This window comes from Bos taurus, chromosome 19, assembly GCF_002263795.3.
Source record: "Bos taurus isolate L1 Dominette 01449 registration number 42190680 breed Hereford chromosome 19, ARS-UCD2.0, whole genome shotgun sequence".
Lineage (NCBI taxonomy): Eukaryota > Metazoa > Chordata > Mammalia > Artiodactyla > Bovidae > Bos > Bos taurus.
Genome location: NC_037346.1, coordinates 54,496,138 through 54,512,985, shown reverse-complemented (window position 1 = coordinate 54,512,985; position 16,848 = coordinate 54,496,138). Strand labels below are relative to the sequence as shown.

The window sequence follows — 16,848 nt, the reverse complement described above, 5'->3', positions numbered from 1 at the left end:
CAGGGTCTTGAGAGAGTTGTGTACCCATGATCCCAGCAGCTCTGTTCACTAGCTAAAATACAGAAGTAATCCAAGTGTCCATTGATGAATGAATTAAAAACGTGCTCCAGCCACACACTGGAGTATCACTCAGCCTTCAAAAGGAGGGACATCCTGACGCCTGCTAGAGTGTGGACTGACCTTGAGGGCATTCTCCTTGGTGAAACAAGCCTGTCACGAAAGGATGAATACTGCGTGACTCTGTTGACCTGGGGTGCACAGTAGCTAAATTCATGGAGACATAAAACAGAATGGAGTGGGGGTTCATGCTTAACGGGCACGGTTTCAGTTTTGCAGGATGAGTTAGGAGCTTGGGTACAGAACGTGAATGGACTTAACACTCCCAAGCTGCATGCTTAAAATTGGTTAAGATGGTACATTTTGTGTTCTGTAAATTCCACCACAATTTCTAGGAAGTGGCGCACACGGCTGCCTCACTGGACGGTGCTGGAGTCGCCTGTCTCCACTGTCCCATCTAGCTGGCTAGAGTCCTCGAGGCTGCAAGAGTCACAGAAACCCCGAGTTTCACAGAGAGAATCTCTGGGCCGGCTGGCTGCTAGACGCCTCTACACTCCCCCATGGGGTCCTGAAGGCAGACCCCAAAGCCTCCTATCAGGGTGGGCGTAGCTGGAGGGTCCCGTGTCTGCTGGCCATCCAGGCAGACAGAGTGGGGATTGCCCACCATGGAGCCTCCCAGAGGAGGGGCCTCGGGGAGATGGACCCTCACCTGTGCAGAAGGCCAGGCCCTTCTCTCAGCGAGAAGGATGGCGCTTGTCACGTTTCTCTGATTATTTCTCTAACAGGGTCCTGGTGGGCAGGGGGTTTCGCTTTGGTTTCTGCAGATGTTGGTGCCTGTGGAGGGGCCGGCTGGAGCCTCTCTCTGCTGCTCCCGGAGTCCTTGGAGAGGAGTAGGGGCTGGTTCAGGGGGCACTCCCCACCCCCAACCCCGCCCCCACCCTGTGCTGCTCCGGAGGGGCTGAGGGATGGAGGGAGATGTGGGGGTGGGGCGGGGGGCTGGCCCGGTCCAGGGCAGAATGGCTCCCAGACCCGCAGACAGATGGAAGCAATTTTCGGTCACGTGGGGCAGGGCTGAACTGCTGTCCCGAAAGACAGGGCCCCATGTCTGTCTCCAGGAAGCAGCCCCAGAGCCACACGTTCGGGCCAGATGTGGCTCTGGTCTTTGTTTATTTAACGATGCCGGAGCCCGGGGCAGAGTGTTTCTGAGCAGAGGCAATTCCTTCCGGGCCATGCAGGGAGGAGGCCCCCGCAATGGCGGTCGAATAGCGGGGATCCCTGCCTCCTGGACCCTTTGCCTTTCCCCGGCCCGGGGATGGGGTGAGGTGGGACGTGGAACCAAAACCTCTATCACCAGCCTGTTAGGAGAGATCTGTGGACCCCGGGCTGCCCCTGGCCTTTATGCGTGTTACGTTCCATGCTTAGCGCCCCTGTTCTCGAAAGCAGGAATGTCTCTGCCTGTTCCGGGCAAAGGATAGCGGGATGTTAGTGACTGACGTGGGGATAAACCAGCGACACCCCAGTCTCTGGGATTTGTAAGCTAATGGGGCCAGTCGTCTTTCCTCTCTTACTGGCCTGGGCATGCGGGGAGGAGAGGGTGTTGGCCCCCATCTCAGCTCCCTTGGAGGCTCCTGAAGACAGACGTGGCTGCAGAGGTGCAACCTGGTGGGTGGGGTGGAGTCCGGTTATTTCCCCAGGAAACCAAAATGCAGTTTATCTGAAAGCTTGGCAGGGACCTTCCTGGCAGGGGCAGGAGGGGATGGGTGGCAGGCCGTGTTTGGGAAGGCTGCTTGCCCACCTTGGCAGTGGGATATGCCCCCGGAGAGGTGGGCACCTGGGGGGAGGGGCGCTGTTGCACTGGAAACCACCAGCACTCCCTCCCTGAGGGCTGTGAGAGGGGCTCCCAGGCAGAGGGGGAGTGTTTGGACTCGCTGGGTGGTCGCTTCCCATGAGCTCAGGGTGCCCCGGGGAGAAGAGACTGTGATCCTTTCTGGGAGGCAGGATGAAGCTGAAAATCCTTAGCGGGCAGAGGGGGTGGGAAGAGCTTGGACCCACGGGGGCAGGGGAGGGAGTGGGGAGGGCCGTCGGGGACGGGTGTGGTCTGGATGTGCTTGTCGTGGTAGGGGGGACTCGCTGGGATGCAGCCGACCCTGGTGGGGAACCCACACGGTCCTGAGCGCCCTGACCAGCCCCGCAGGCCGGGTGTCCCTCGGGTCCCCACTGGGAGCTTTCTGGGCATCTCCCCCACCCCTCCAGGCCTCCAGCTGGGTCACGCGGACTCTGAGGGCAGCCCAGGAGGAGAAGAGGAAGGCTCTGACCTGTAGACCGAAGCAGCCTGAGTTATTTTGAGCAGCTCAGTCCCATCTGCCCGTCCGCAGACCTGAAAACAAAACCATCTCCCAGGCTGTGGGCGTGGGGCCCCGCAGGTGCTGGGTGGCCCGAGAGAAGACACTTGAATCCAGTCCAGGGTGGGAGGCAGGGGCAGTACCCGCAGGTGCTGCCCATGGGCCCTCCCCTTCCTGCCATCGCCCAGGGGCCAACGGAGCCACTGTGCCCGGAGGAGCTAGCTCTGCGTCCCGGCCCTCCTTCCACACTCCCGCTGGCCTGGGGCCACCAGCAGGTGCTTGGGACTGGCCACGGCTGGTTCCCTCCATCCTCCCTTCAGAGGGTCATCCTCTCCTTTGTCCTGGCTCAGGACTTGAGTTGTGGGGTGAGGCTTTGTGGGCCAGGCAGACGGCGGCAGGACAGCCCAAGCCGAGGGGTCTGGCTCTGGGGCGTTCCTCCGGGTCTCTTGGGCAGCTGAGCCTCATTTTCCCCCACTTGCGTGTCCCCACTCCCCTACCGTCACCCCCTAATGCACCCGCTCCTCTTCCTGCAGCCACCGAGGCAGCTCCCAGCAGCGCTGGCGACATGGCCGACACCCCCAGAGATGCCGCGCTCAAGCAGCCGCCCGCACCACGGAACGAGAAGGCCCCCGTGGACTTCGGCTACGTGGGGATCGACTCCATCCTGGAGCAGATGCGCAGGAAGGCCATGAAGCAGGGCTTCGAGTTCAACATCATGGTGGTGGGTGAGTTCCCCCGCTCTCATCAGGCCGGAGAGCCGCCCAGAGCCACGCAAGGAAGCCCCCCTGCCCCTCCCTGGCCGGCCACACAGGCTCTTGTAAAACGGGGTGACAGGCCTGGCCCGCAGGACACGAGCATGCGGACTCTTCTACTGAGGTGATCCTCAGCGGTGGGGAGCCTGGCCCCCAGGGCTTTGGGCCAGAACCCTGCAGTGTGGGTGGTCTAGCAGTGAGGGATACAGACCCTCCCCACTGGGGTCCCAAGGTGGGGGGCTCTGTAGGGCTTTTCCATCAAACCTCACGTGGATCCTGGTATGTCCCACAGCTAAGGGTGCATCGCACTGGAGGGGCCAGCCCCCACTTTCCCTCCCCAACGCTGTCTGTATCTCAGCTCCTCCTGGGAGCCCCAGGACCTTGCATGGGGCTCCCTGTGGTCAAAAGGCAAGGGGTCCGTGTTCTGCTCTGCCACAAAGTATAGCGAGAGCTTGGCCAGTGCCCAGGCACCCAGCCCTTCCTGCCTCCTGACCGCCCCCTGACCCAGAGTCCCACCAAGGAGAGCTGGGGGATGATGCCCAGGCCTCGCCACCTCCCAGGCGCTTGAGCCGCTGTCTCTGGAGCACCCTGCCGACCAGCCCCATTCTCTCCCCAGGGCAGAGCGGCTTGGGAAAGTCCACCTTGATCAACACTCTCTTCAAATCCAAGATCAGCCGGAAGTCAGTGCAGCCCACCTCGGAGGAGCGCATCCCTAAGACCATAGAGATCAAGTCCATCACACACGGTGAGAGCCAGGCGGGGTCTGGGGGCAGGGTACCGAGTCAGGTCCCTCGGGGCAGCACCTCTGGGCATGTTGAGACTCGGAGTGGGGTGGGAGGAGGGCGAGGGGTCAGGGATGCTCTCCAGGATCCCTGCAGGCCCTGGTCAGAGCCCCCTGGAGACAGCTGAGTTTTCCACCAAAAAGCATGGGCAGGGAGCTTCACTGCTTTACACTGGCATCTCCCTGGCATCACCCTGGGGGCGCTGCAGGAGGGCCTCTTTGGGGCAGGGTGGGTCGGGCAGCCTGGCCGGTGGGGGGCGGTTATGTGCACAGGTCCCAAGTCTCCCCCCTGAACTCGGCGGGGGCTGCGATTGTGTGCAGATATTGAGGAGAAGGGCGTCCGCATGAAGCTGACAGTCATCGACACGCCGGGCTTCGGGGATCACATCAACAATGAGAACTGGTGAGGGGACCCCTGCCCGGGCGGAAGAGCCCTCGCGGGGCTGCTGGGAGTCTCCCCTGCCCCGGCGGAAGAGCCCTCCCGGGGCTGCTGGGAGTCTCGCCCCACCCCCACCCCCACCCCTGGGGTCACAGGTCAGCCTGGGAGGCGGGCTCAGGTCTCTGTTGCACTCAGGATTGCAGGTGGTACCCACCCCACCCCCACCCCCTGCTTCCCGGTGTTGGGCAGAGAGTTGGGGGATTGGGGACCTGCAGGTGAGGATGGGGGGGCAGGGGGCTGCTTCCCCAGCTGGGGCGGTGGGGGTTCCATGCCCGCTGACTGGGTCCTTCCATGCAGCTGGCAGCCCATCATGCAGTTCATCAACGACCAGTACGAGAAGTACCTGCAAGAGGAGGTCAACATCAACCGGAAGAAGCGCATCCCGGACACCCGCGTTCACTGCTGCCTGTACTTCATCCCCGCCACCGGCCACTCGTACGTGCCTTTGGCGCGCTCTGGGGCTGGGTGGGCCCGGGCCGCAGCCTGAGTGCCCCCACCCTCCCTCTGGCCCCCACACTGTGTCCCGCCCACCTGTCAGCATCCAGCTTGCCTGGGAAGGCAGAGGACCGGCTGGGCCTGGGGTGGTCCGGAGCCTGGGCTGTGCCTTCTCAGGGCAGGCGTTCTGGCGGGCCTGGCAGGTGGGCAGAGACTCTCCAGCTGTGTATCTTTAGCACTTACCTGTCCCTCCATGTGGGTCGCTAGTCCATAGGGGAGTGCTGACGATGTGATAACAGACCCCGGCAGGGACCACCCCCCCACACACCCAGGAGGGTTTAGAGCACAGAGAACAGCGGGCTTGGCCCCGGGCAGGGCTGGATAAGGGCTGTTAGTTGAGGCCACCTTGGAGAGAGCTGCTTTCTCCTGCCAGTGCCATCTGCAGCTACAGATGTACGCACAAGTCAGTGAGGCTGGCATGGGGTGGGTGCCCTCCTCGCCTCCTTTGAGCAAGGGCGGTCTCCCTCGTGAGGGCAGATGGGCTCTTTGATTTTTTAGAATGTTAATTGTGCATGTGAGTAAGGCCAGTGTTATTTATTTTTTTCTTTAAACGTGTGTGTGTGTGTATGCGTGCTCAGTCGCTTCAGTCATGTCTGACTCTTTGCGACCCCATGGACTGTAGCCCGCTAAGCTCCTCTGTCCATGGCATTTCCCAAGCAAGAATACTGGAGTGGCTTGCCATGCCCTCCTCCAGGGGATCTTCCCGACCCAGGGATTGAAGCTGCGTCTCTTGCATTGCAGGCGGATTCTTTTACCCACTGAGCCACCTGGGAAGCCCCTTTTTAAAAAACACCCATATTTTAAATTTATATATTTATTTTTGGCTCTGCTGGGTCTTTGTTGCTGCTCCGGCTTTCTCTAGTTGCGTCTGGCGGGGGCTGCTCTATTGTGGTGCACACCGTCCCGTTGCGGTGGCTTCTCATGGTGGAACTCAGGCCCCGGGGCACGAGGGCTTCCGTAGTTGCAGCTGGCGGGCTCAGTGGTTGTGGCACATGGGCTTCGTTGCTCTGCGGCATGTGGAATCTTCATGGACCAGGAATTGAACCCGTGTCCCAGGCATCGGCAGGCGGATTCTCATCCACTGCGCCACCGGGGAAGCCCCAGATGGGCCCCGGATGGCCTCACAGACCCCTTGTCCTTGGCTCCCTGTGGCTCCATCTGCACCTGACACCTGTAGGTGTCTTCCCACCGCCTGGTGGACACCCTCGGGCTCGTCCTGATCAGGATGTGGGAAGGAGGGGAGCCCACACCCAGTGGACGTTGGGAGCAGGTGGGGAGAGGGCGGCGAGGGCGGACAGAGGTGGGTTGCTGGGGCCTGGGGTCTGACTGGTCACCGCGGCCTGAGGCTCTGGCTCTGACTGTTCTGCACTCAGTTCTACTAGAAGCAGGAAGCCCAGGGTTGGGGCCCAGCCTCGCAGGCACCAGTTACAGGAAGGAAGCCAGCAGGAGCCGCAGGCCTCACCTGGGTGCCTTTGTGGGAAACCAAGCGAGTCCCCAAGCCACCCTTGGTGAGGATCTGTGCAGGGGCGGGGGGCTCAGCCGCGAGTCCCACAGCAGCCAGTCCAGGCTTTGACCCATTGAGGTGCTGCTGAAAGCAGGGAGCTGAGGGTAGGCCCTGCTGCTGCTGAGGTGACCCTGCGGGGTACCACGCCACCCCTCCCCCAGACCCCGGCCCAGGGGATCCAGCGGCTCCTCCCCATCACCGTTCAGACCTCCTCCTGGGGCCCGCCTCACCCTCACACCGAGTCTGTGACCGACTGTGCGGGGACAGCAGGGAGAGCTCTGGTCCTGGTGGGAAGGCGGTGCCTGCCATTCAGGAGCCCTGCAGCCCTGCCCCTGCAGCTGCTGAGAACTGTCTCAGGTCGGGGTGGGGGGTGTGAGGAGGGCCTGAGGGGTAGCCTTTCCCCGCATCAGACCTTGGACACCTGGAGCCAGTGGGCAAGGGGCTGGGGATGCCCCAGACAGCAGCCCCCAGCTCATCCTGGGGAATGGGGCTGAGTGAGCGCCCATCTCCCCCCAGACAGTGATGCCCCACCATCTGATGGCCCTCTGAGCCGGTGGCAGCCCTTCTCCCAGTGGACACACTGGGGGCTTTGGGAGCTCATCCCCAGGCTGCTCAGAGCTGGTCTGGCCCCCCCTCCTTCCTCTCCCAGTTCACGTGGACCAGGATTCTTTTCCTTTCTCTGTCCCTCACTGGTGCCTTGGCTGGCGCTCAGTCCACAGCCTTGACCTTGGCGTACACCCACCTGGGAGCTCCGCAGGCACCCTGGGGGCCTCCTCTCAGCTCCCTCCAGGCAGGAGTGGGCCCCCTTTCTGCGTTTCTGTCCCCGTTCCATGTCCCTCCCCCGACACCCTCATCCCTGTCCCTCTGCTCCAGCCTCAGGCCCCTGGACATCGAGTTCATGAAGCGCCTGAGCAAAGTGGTCAACATCGTCCCAGTCATCGCCAAGGCTGACACGCTGACCCTGGAGGAGAGGGTCTACTTCAAACAGCGGGTAGGGCTCCGCCTCTGCCCGCCATCCCTCTTGGTGGGAGCAAGGCCATCAGACAAAATCCCCAGTTTTTTTGTGGATAGAAGAGACAGTTTCCATCAGGGGACAGATGGTCACTTCCTTCCCAGTTGCTGTCCCACTTGGACTGCTGTCCGAACAGGAGGGTGAACCCTGGGCCCCGTAGAGCCTCTGCCTCTGAGTGGGGAGACTCCTCACTCTTATTCCCAAAGCTCCACCCACAATCCCTTAGGTCCAGGGATTTTCCCAGCATGCTTAGGGGAGGACAGCGCCCTGGCAATGGATGTGTCTGGAGGGAAAAGAACAAGGAAGCCCCCAAAGCTGCCCCCGGGCATTTGTGCTCAGGGCAGAAACGACAGCTGTTCACGGGGACGTTATCACCGAGCACCATCGTACAGGCAGCTGTCGCTGCGACGGTGGTTGGTGACAGTTGGCACAAGCAGGTGCCCCTGTGCAGTATGGGCCGCTTCAGTGAGAGGGTCTCCAGGTGGAGTTCAGGACGGGGAGATGCCCTGTGCCTGGGATGAACCTGGGGCCCTGGGGCTGCTGCGGTCTCCCGGCAGGCAGGTCTGTAGCTGCCCCTCCTCCACTCCAGAGGCACAAGAGCTGGACAGTATCAGGGTTACCAGCCCCCCAGAGCCCACCCCTGACTGAGCCCGGGGCCACTTGCTTTGTGGAGGTCACAGCACGGGCAGATCCCAGTGGGTTGGTCCAGTTTGCTGCATGGACAGTGCCCACCTGTCTCCCCTCTGGACCCCCAGATCACTGCGGACCTGCTGTCCAATGGCATTGACGTGTACCCCCAGAAGGAGTTTGACGAGGACTCTGAGGACCGGCTGGTGAATGAGAAGTTCCGGGTGAGTGCACCGACCAGACTGCTGTTTCCAGAGGCCCCTCACTTCCTGCTAGAGGACGTGGGTGGGGGTCTTTCCAGGGGCCAGGGAAACAGGTGGGATGGTCTTGAGCCATAAGGAAGTGTTATCTGGTCTAGGAGGGGTCGGAGCCAGAGGGCCCACGTGCAGCCCTCTCAGGCCGAGGGGTCTCGGTGCTGGGGGCCCGACTCAGGGCAGCTCCTGCCAGGGGCCCAGGGAGTGGACCAGCCTTTGCACACACAAGTGACCAGTGCGTCCTGCCCGTCCCCCAGGAGATGATCCCGTTCGCCGTGGTGGGCAGTGACCACGAGTACCAGGTGAACGGGAAGAGGATCCTTGGAAGGAAAACCAAGTGGGGCACCATCGAAGGTAATGGTTGAGCTGACGCCGGGGCCTCCAGTCAGGCCAGGAGGAAAGCTGCCTCTGCTACCCGGGAGCTGTGCACCCGGGCCTGACCGGGTGCTCTTGGGACCTCGTCTGTTGCCCATTCGGCCACAGGAAGGGCTCCCGTGGTTCCTGCTTGGTGCAGGAAATGAGGGGCTAGGTGTCTTGTCCGGGCCCACAGCCGTTAGCTGACTGAGCCGTGCCTCCGTCCCAGTCCCCCACATCCAGGCAGGAAGGAGGTATGACGGGCTCTGCCAGGGTCCTGGTGCTGGGGTTTTCCAGGCATGCTGTGTGACCCTGGACAAGTCACCCTGCCTCTCTGGGCCTGGGGAAAGGGCTGGGTTGGAGCTCTGTCCAGCTGAGAACCAGATGCCCTCCCCACTCCCTGCCCCCTCGGAGTTCCAGGACCCCCACGTCTTCATGTCCTGGGGCTTCTGCAACAGACCAGCACAGACTGGGTGGCTTAAAACAGAAGTTCATCCTCAGTGTTCTGGAGGCCTCGAGGGAGGCTCTGTTCCCTGCCCGCTTTCTAGTGGCTGCGGGCTGACCTTGGCATGTAGGTTCAGCCCTGTGGTCTCTGCTCTGCCTTCCTCTGTGCTCCTGTGTCTTTCTTCTTCTAAGAACACTTGTCACTGACCTTAGGGCCCCCCTAAATCCAGGATGATCCCCTCTTGAGGTAGATCTATTTATTTATTGCTGCATCAGGTCTAGTTGTGGCGCTCAGGGGGCCCCTGGCATGTGGGACCTCAGTTCCCCAAACAGGGATCAAACCTGCATCCCTGCATCAGAAGGTGGATTCTTAACCACTGGACCACTGGGGAAGTCCCTGAAATCCTTGCTTTAATTACACCTTCACAGACTCTTTTTCCAAATAGGGTCCCGTTCACTGATGCCCAGGGTTGGGAGCTGGACGTCTGGGGGACACCATCCAACCCACCGCAGGTGGCCACAACCCTAGGCGGGGTGGACCTGGGCGTGTCCTTCCCCCTCTCTCTGTTCTGTCCTTCTCTCTCTAGAGCAGATTAAAATGGACCACTTTGCTCCTTGTTCACTTGGCTGAAAGGCCTAGCATAGAGAAAGAAGCAGAAAATTCAGCAGTTGCTTTCAACTCCCGCTGCTACCACCCCATCCCACACCCAGCTCATGACCTTGGGCACGTCCCTGTGACGTTGGGCATGTCCCATCATCCCTTGGGTCCCGTTTTTGCCGTCCATAAAGTGAGCACCTTGTGCCAAGAGTTTAGTGAAATCAGAGAATGTCTCAAAGACCATCGGAGCTTTCAGGACAGCAGATACTTTAATTTTTCATATACTTTCATTGTATTAGCAGTAAATGATATAATGAAAACTGATCTAATAGAGCACTCCCAGGCTCATTTTACCTGGATTATTGTTAAATTCCCTCACCTCCCTGTCCCGCCTAGATGTCTCAATTAGGCTGCATCCTGGGCTCATCCCGTTTTGGCCCCTCCTCTTCCATTTCTCTTCTTCCTGAAATCTTGCTGTTTAGAAACCTTTTTGTAAAGTGTGTTGGAGGATTTGGGATAAGGGGCCAGTGGGGGGACTTCCCTGGCAGGCCAGTAGTTAAGACTCCACACTTCCACTGCAGGGGGCACAGATTTGATCTCTGGTCAAGAACCAAGATACCACACGCCACGTGGCGCAGCCCGAGTACATTTGAAAAAAGGAAAACGAAAAAGAAAAGGCCATTGGGGAGGGGCAGGGAAGGGCAGCTCCGCTTCTGATAGCCTCTGCTGCCCTCTGGTGGCCAACTTGGGCCCTGCCGGCATCCGGTAAAGGAAATTGTTGGGAAATTAGGGAGGTTGGTTTTCTGTGTCCGCGCTCCCCTGCTCTGGCCTGGATCCTGCCTGCGCTTTGAATGATCTGTGCCTTGCTGTGGTGCTGCCAGCCCACGTTGAGGGTGGTGATGAGAAACAGCCCCACGGAACCTTTAAAGATGGTGGCGGGGGGTAGCTCTGACTTCCCAGCAGCCTTCGTGAGGTCCCAGAAGGAGTTTCTGCCATTAGAGTAGTTGAACTTCCCCAAGACATTGGTGACTTTTTTTTTTTTTTTTTAATCTCTGGGACCTTGTGAATTGAGAGCTGACCGGAGAGCAGGCTGCTCTGTGCCTCTCCTCATCCCCACCCTCTCCAGGCCCAGTTCCCTCTTCCTCCTCCTGGGTTGCGCACCACCGTCCTGAGGTACTTTACTCATCCTTGGAAGCTGCCCGAGTGTTTTCAGAGGAGGGTGGATGTGATAAAGCACACAGTTAACTCATTTCATCCTCTTCCACCCCTGAGAGGTGGGAGGCATTATTATGCCCATTTTACAGATGAGGAAATGGAGGCTCAGAGAGGCCAGAATAACTTGCCCAACCTGGGATGCAGTGGTCAGTCATTTCAGGTTCAGAGCCCCATCCTTCCCTGAACTCTCAGTGTTTCTCCACGTTAGATGGAAAGGCTGCGTGAGAGCCAGCCAGCAGAGGATTCTACTGTGGGCGCAGCCCTGCAGGATAGGGGATGGGAGAGGAAGGAGGACAGAGCCCAGGCACAAAGCAAGGAAAGGCCAATCAGAGCACTGGAGGCTCGGCATGGGGGTAGGGGGTGTGCGTGCACGCTCAGTGACCTCAGTTGTGTCCGACCCTGTGTGACCCTATGGGCTGCAGCCTGCCGGGCTCCTCTGTCCATGGGATTCTCCAGGCAAGAATACTGGAGTGGGCTGCCATGCTCTTGATTCCAAGGATCAAACCCACATCTCTTATGTCTCCTGCATTGGCAGGCGGGTTCTTTACCACTAGTGCCACCTGGGAAGCCTGAGTTGGAGGGTGGGGCACTCGGCCTTTTACCACCCTGGCCCCCCTGCCGGCTGGCAGTCAGTCAGTTCAGTTGCCCAGTTGTGTCCGACTCCTTGAGACCCCATGGACTGCAGCACGCCAGGCTTCCCTGACCATCACCAACTCCCAGAGTTTACTCAAACTCATGTCCATTGAGTCGGTGATGCCATCCAACCATTTCATCCTCTGTCGTCCCCTTCTCCTCCTGCCTTCAATCTTTCCTAGCATTAGGGTCTTTTCCAATGAGTCAGTTCATCGCTTTGGGTGGCTAACGTACGGGAGTTTCAGCTTCAGCGTCGGTCCTTCCAATGAATATTCAGGACTGATTTCCTTTAGGATGGCTCTCCTTGCAGTCCAAGAGACTCTCAAGAGTCTTCTCTAACACCACGGTTCAAAAGCATCAATTCTTCAGCGCTCAGCTTTCTTTATAGTCCAACTCTCACATCCATACATGACTACTGAAAAAACCATAGCTTTGACTCGACAGACCTTTGTTGGTAAAGTAATGTCTCTGCTTTTTAATATGCTCTCTAGGTTGGTCATAGCTTTTCTTCCAAGGAACAAGCATCTTTTAATTTCGTGGCTGCAATCACCACCTGCAGCAGTTTTGGAGTCCAGAAAAATAAAGTCTCTCACAGTTTCCATTGTTTCCCCATCTATCTGCTGGCTGTATCGACCCTTTAACTTTGAGAAAGGCCCTGCTACCCTGGGATGGGGAAGCCTGGACCTGGGAGCCAGGCCTCACGGGCCGTGGAAGCTGGACAGAGTGCTTTTTTTTTCACTCTCTGAGCCCCACCTCCCTATGACCACAAATGAGAAGTCTTAGTCGCTCTCCTGTAAGGTGTGTGGAGATTGGGGATTCCTTCCCGTAGGCCGGACGCCCCCACAGAACCGCAGAGGAGAGCCTCCCTGAGTCCAGGTGATGCCACTCAGCACCCTTTAAAGGGTGACTGGCAGCTGACGACCACGCAGCAGGCAGGCAGTTTCCGTGCAGCACTGGGCGTCACTGGCCCACTCCGGGGTGCTGTGGGGCCCCTCCCTGCCCGTCGTCCCGCGTGCCCAGAGCCAGCTGCTGTCCTGCACTTGTGCTCGGCACCCTGAGGGCTTTGGTGTGTCCCCGTGTGCAGCCTCCCGGGCAGCCCAGGACTCAGGTTTGCTGGCTCTTGAGCTCAGTGCGAGTGGTCATCCCCAGTGTGCGACCTCTGTACACGTGTGTCCTTGCGTGTGTCCTGAGCACGAGGGGGAGAAACCCCAGCCCCGGTTCCTGCCTCGTTCTGTTCCCAGCACCCCTCTCATCTTCAGGTCTCCCCTGGGACACCCCCGGGCCCCCTGCTGCTTGGCGCAGCGCTCTCTCCCCCGTAGTTGTCTTGCGGGGTGACAGTGCCATCTTCCCGGAGGGCAGGAGCTGAGGTGCCCGGTGCGCCCCTGTGGCCCCCCTGCCCCGCCCATCTACCCGCCCAGCATTGCCGGGAGGGGCTTTCCTGATCTTAAAGCTCCCTCTCTCTCCTCTGCAGTCGAGAACACCACTCACTGTGAGTTTGCTTACCTGCGGGACCTCCTTATCAGGTGAGAGCCGGGCTGGTCCGGTGCTTGGGTGTGGAGGGGCTGACAGCTCAGAAGGGGCCTCCATCAGGGCTGCAGGTGGTGGGCGAGGATGATGGGCCGGCTGGCAGAGGTCTTGAGCAGCAGCCAGTGCACCCCACCCATCTGCCTTCCTCCTTGGGGCCCCATTGTCTTAAAACGCCTTGTTGGAAATGAAGCAAGCAGTGAAAATCTTTTTTACTTCCACTTGGGGAAGGGTTGAGTTTGCATCACTGCAACCTGAGCCTCAGGAGTCTCGGGTGCTGGGCATGTGTCGGGGGCTCCACCTCTTGTCCTCTGACCTGGTGGAGGCCGCACCTCAGTTTCCTTGAGCCCAGGCAAGGAGGAGCCCGTCCTCAGCCTAGGTGGTAAGGCCTGGGCCTGGGCAGGTGAACAGAGATGATGAGGGCTCCCTCTGGGGTGCCAGGGGCTCCCAGCTCCTCAGCCAATAGGATGGATGCTAGGGACGAAGTCACTAGGAGGGATGGGACCATCTCTCATGGCCTCCAAGTTGGGGGAGGATATGGCTTCCAGGAGCTAACTGCCCTGTGCTGGAGAGCCTGGCTGCGGAAGGACGCCTTTCTGACCTCGGGCCCTTCTGGCACCTCCTTTGCAAACCTGCCCTGATGGTCAGTGGAGAAGGGACGCTTGAACACATGGCTAGCAAGGGTACCAGTACCCGCCACCCCCAGGCTACTCGCCTGCCAGCACACCTGGCCGCTGCCCTGGCTCTTCTGAACCAGGGCAAGGGCACTCCAGCCCTGCCCACCGCCGGGGTCCTCTGTGCTCAGCCTGTCCCTGAACTGGCGATTGAGTTGTCACAGAAAGGGGGCTGTGTTGGAATTCGTGGTCCTGAGAGAGGCAGGGGTTGCCATGGAGATCCACCTCCTCACCCCCACATGCTCCTGTCCAGGCTTGGTCTGTCTTGGTGGGGCTAAAGCGCCATGCTGGGGAACCGCCCCCCTGGGGAACCGTGTAGTGGGGATTGGGAGTGGGGAGGGCAGGCTGAGTGAGCAGGACCCCCGCCCTGACTGACTCCTGGCCCCCCTCGTGACTCCTCCCCCGTGCCCCTCCCAGGACACACATGCAGAACATCAAAGACATCACCAGCACCATCCACTTCGAAGCCTACCGCGTGAAGCGTCTGCACGAGGGCAGCAGCGCCGTGGCCAACGGCGTCGAGGAGAAGGCGCCCGAAGCCCAGGAGATGTAGACACCGCCCGGCGTCGAGGAGAAGGCGCCCGAAGCCCAGGAGATGTAGACACCGCCCGCCCCGGGACCCTACCCCGAGTCTTTACCGTCTCCCGCCACCCGCCACCCGCCCCATTTTTATTTTATATAATTTTCTCCTTGTGTCCTCGATCTCCGCCCCTTCACACCTGCCAAGTAACAAGATGACGAGTGCCCTCTGAGTATGTTTGTTATTAGCCCACTGACTTCGGGGACCAGGACTGGGGGTGGGGGGGGAGCTTGGAGTTGGGGGGCGGCTCTCTGGCCATCCCTGAGGTCCAGAAGGGGCGGGAGGACCAGTGACTCAGTTCCCGACCCTGCCCCCACTCCAGGCCCAGCTCCCCGGGGCCAGGAGCAGCCCCCAGCTCCTAGAGCCCCTGGAGCATGGCGGGGTGGTGCCCGCGGGAGGATGGGACCCTGCCAGTGGACCTGGGGCCCCTTCCTGGCCCCGCCTCCCTGCACGCTGCGGGGGAGCCCCTGAGCCCGCCCCTGGGGGAGAGCAGTTCATTCCACGAGACCCAAGTTGCCCATTGGTTGCTGCCCACCCACCCGCGAGCCTGTCCTGGAGCAGAAAGTGCCTTTATCTCAGCCGTCCACGCGAGCCACCAGCTCTCCCCAGCTGTCCCCTCGGGCGGGGAACTGGGACAAGGTGGAGAGAGGGAGATGTGTCTTCATCTCCCCTTATGTCCCGCTCCCTTCCCCACCCCCACCCCTGCTGGAATTTGAGGATTCAAAGGAAGCAAAAGATGCACCCTACCCCGCCCTGATTTTTGGGAAGGTCCAAGCGAGTGAATCTGGTAGAGGAGCTGAGGAAGTGAAGTGCTAGAAGGAAGTGGGGGGCCATGGGTTGTGTGAACCACGGCTGGGGTGCTCTGAGTGGCTCTTGTGGGCTCAGTGCCAGCCTTGCCCCCACCCCGTGTGACCAGGGAAGCGTGTCTGTCTGTCTGTTTAGACACCCATTCGGCCCGAGATGCTCTGGTTAAGTGAAGGCTCAGTTGGCCGCCCCAGACACACAGCCCTCCGACGGAGGCCTAGCTGACGCCACAAACAGGGAGATGGGAGGCCAGGCAAGCCTGACTGCGTGTTGCCCTGAGGCGCCTGGGGCCCTGCACCTCCCCTGCCCCCAGAGCCCATCATAAAGATCCCCAGAGAGGGATTGATCAGGGCTCAGGTGTCCACAGCCCACAGTCGGGCTCTATGTCCTCACGGCCCCGGGCCAGGGAGCTCAGACTCGGGACAACGATCCGTGACTGTCTCCAGGCCCCAGGCTGGCTTCTTGCAGCCCATGAGAAGGTGGGAGGGGTGGGTGTGGACAACCGGTGTGTGTGTGTGTGTGTGTGTGTGTGTGCGCGCGCGTGCGTGTGTGTGTGTAGGTCATTGCTTCGTGTGTTTACTCCCTCCCCACCTGAGAGAGGAAGAACCCTCAGCAGAAACAGTTTACTTGCCGACTTGCCATTTTTGCCAAAACCGAGATGTTGAAGGATGCGTCCGTCGCCAGCGTCGGGGTCCCGGCCCGTCTTGGGACGCCTTCGCTTCCTTCTCTGTAGCCAGATTTTGAAAACTTGTTAGTTTCACTGGGATCTGTTCCACAGTGGCCTTTCGCTATGTGCCTCCTGAGAAATTTGTCTCTTTTTGTATAAATAACAAAGTGTTGAAAATGTATTTCCTGAAATAAATGTTCCAAATGCAAACCCGGAAGACTCTGGAGTGGGGATTTTTTTTTTTATCCCCTCTTTTCTGACCCCGAAAGCACGGCACTCCTTTGATGAGTATGAAGATAGCGTGGAAGTGATTGCTGGGGAATTGTTTCATCTCCTTTCAGGAGGAAGAAAGGTTTCAGGGACTTAGAAGCACTGATTTAATGGGATGATTGAAAAGCGAACAGAGTCTTAATTTATTCATTAAAAGGAGGCTTTGAAGGCATTCCACCGGGCGGTGCTGTGCACTGCTTCTATGACTGTATCCTGGAAATAATGTTTTTCTTCTTAAAATTGAAGTCTGTTGCAGTGAACCCTATGAGCTGGTCAGTGTTTGACAATCATTTCATACCAATTTATTCCAAGAGAACTCAGTCACCAAAAGACTGGAATAAAAGAGGCTGGCCTGCAAGGTTTTTTCTTGCATCCCGAGTGGGGCTTCTAGACCAGGGATCTGGGTATTTCTTAGCTGTGTGTAGGCCTGCAGAAATGGATTTTCTTGCAGTCTGGGGGTCAGACATGCCAGATCATGTGTCGGCAGGACGAGGCTCCCTCTGAAGGCCCAGGGAGGAGCCTTCCCGCCTCTTCCAGCTTCGGTGGCCGTGTAGTTCAGTCTGTGCGTCAGTCCTCTTCCGGTGTTTCTCATTGAATCTCAGGCCCAGCCTAATCCAGGGTGACCTCGTCCGGTTCTTACCTTAACACTGCCGGGACTGTCCACATAAGGCCACATAAGGTTCCAAGTGGATGTTGATTTGGGGGATTGGGAGCGGTCACTCTTCAACCCATGACACCCCCATTCCTGCCCCGATCCAGTCTCAGGGGAAGTAGAAAAGCCCTGAACTGGGACTTGGGTGACTTGGGCTCGAGCCTCTGCCA

General features: G+C 59.4%; 1 protein-coding gene across 15 annotated transcripts in view; it reads left to right on the top strand.

The window, feature by feature from the left end:
* The window catches only part of SEPTIN9 (septin 9), a 179,486-nt gene extending 163,513 nt beyond the window's left edge, over positions 1-15,973 (top strand). For 14 of the 15 annotated variants that reach the window (XM_010816599.4, XM_003587484.6, XM_010816598.2 and 11 more), the window contains 9 exons: positions 2,933-3,124; positions 3,768-3,896; positions 4,254-4,335; positions 4,669-4,806; positions 7,244-7,361; positions 8,138-8,233; positions 8,521-8,617; positions 12,979-13,030; positions 14,123-15,973. In XM_010816599.4, the coding sequence (XP_010814901.1) occupies positions 2,933-3,124; positions 3,768-3,896; positions 4,254-4,335; positions 4,669-4,806; positions 7,244-7,361; positions 8,138-8,233; positions 8,521-8,617; positions 12,979-13,030; positions 14,123-14,258 (1,040 nt within the window). In that variant the 3' untranslated portion in view covers positions 14,259-15,973. Of the gene's footprint in view, positions 1-2,585; positions 2,675-2,932; positions 3,125-3,767; positions 3,897-4,253; positions 4,336-4,668; positions 4,807-7,243; positions 7,362-8,137; positions 8,234-8,520; positions 8,618-12,978; positions 13,031-14,122 lie in introns of those variants that run through there. The other variant, XM_010816605.3, reaches the window with a different exon arrangement.
* The last annotated feature ends 875 nt before the right edge of the window (positions 15,974-16,848 follow it).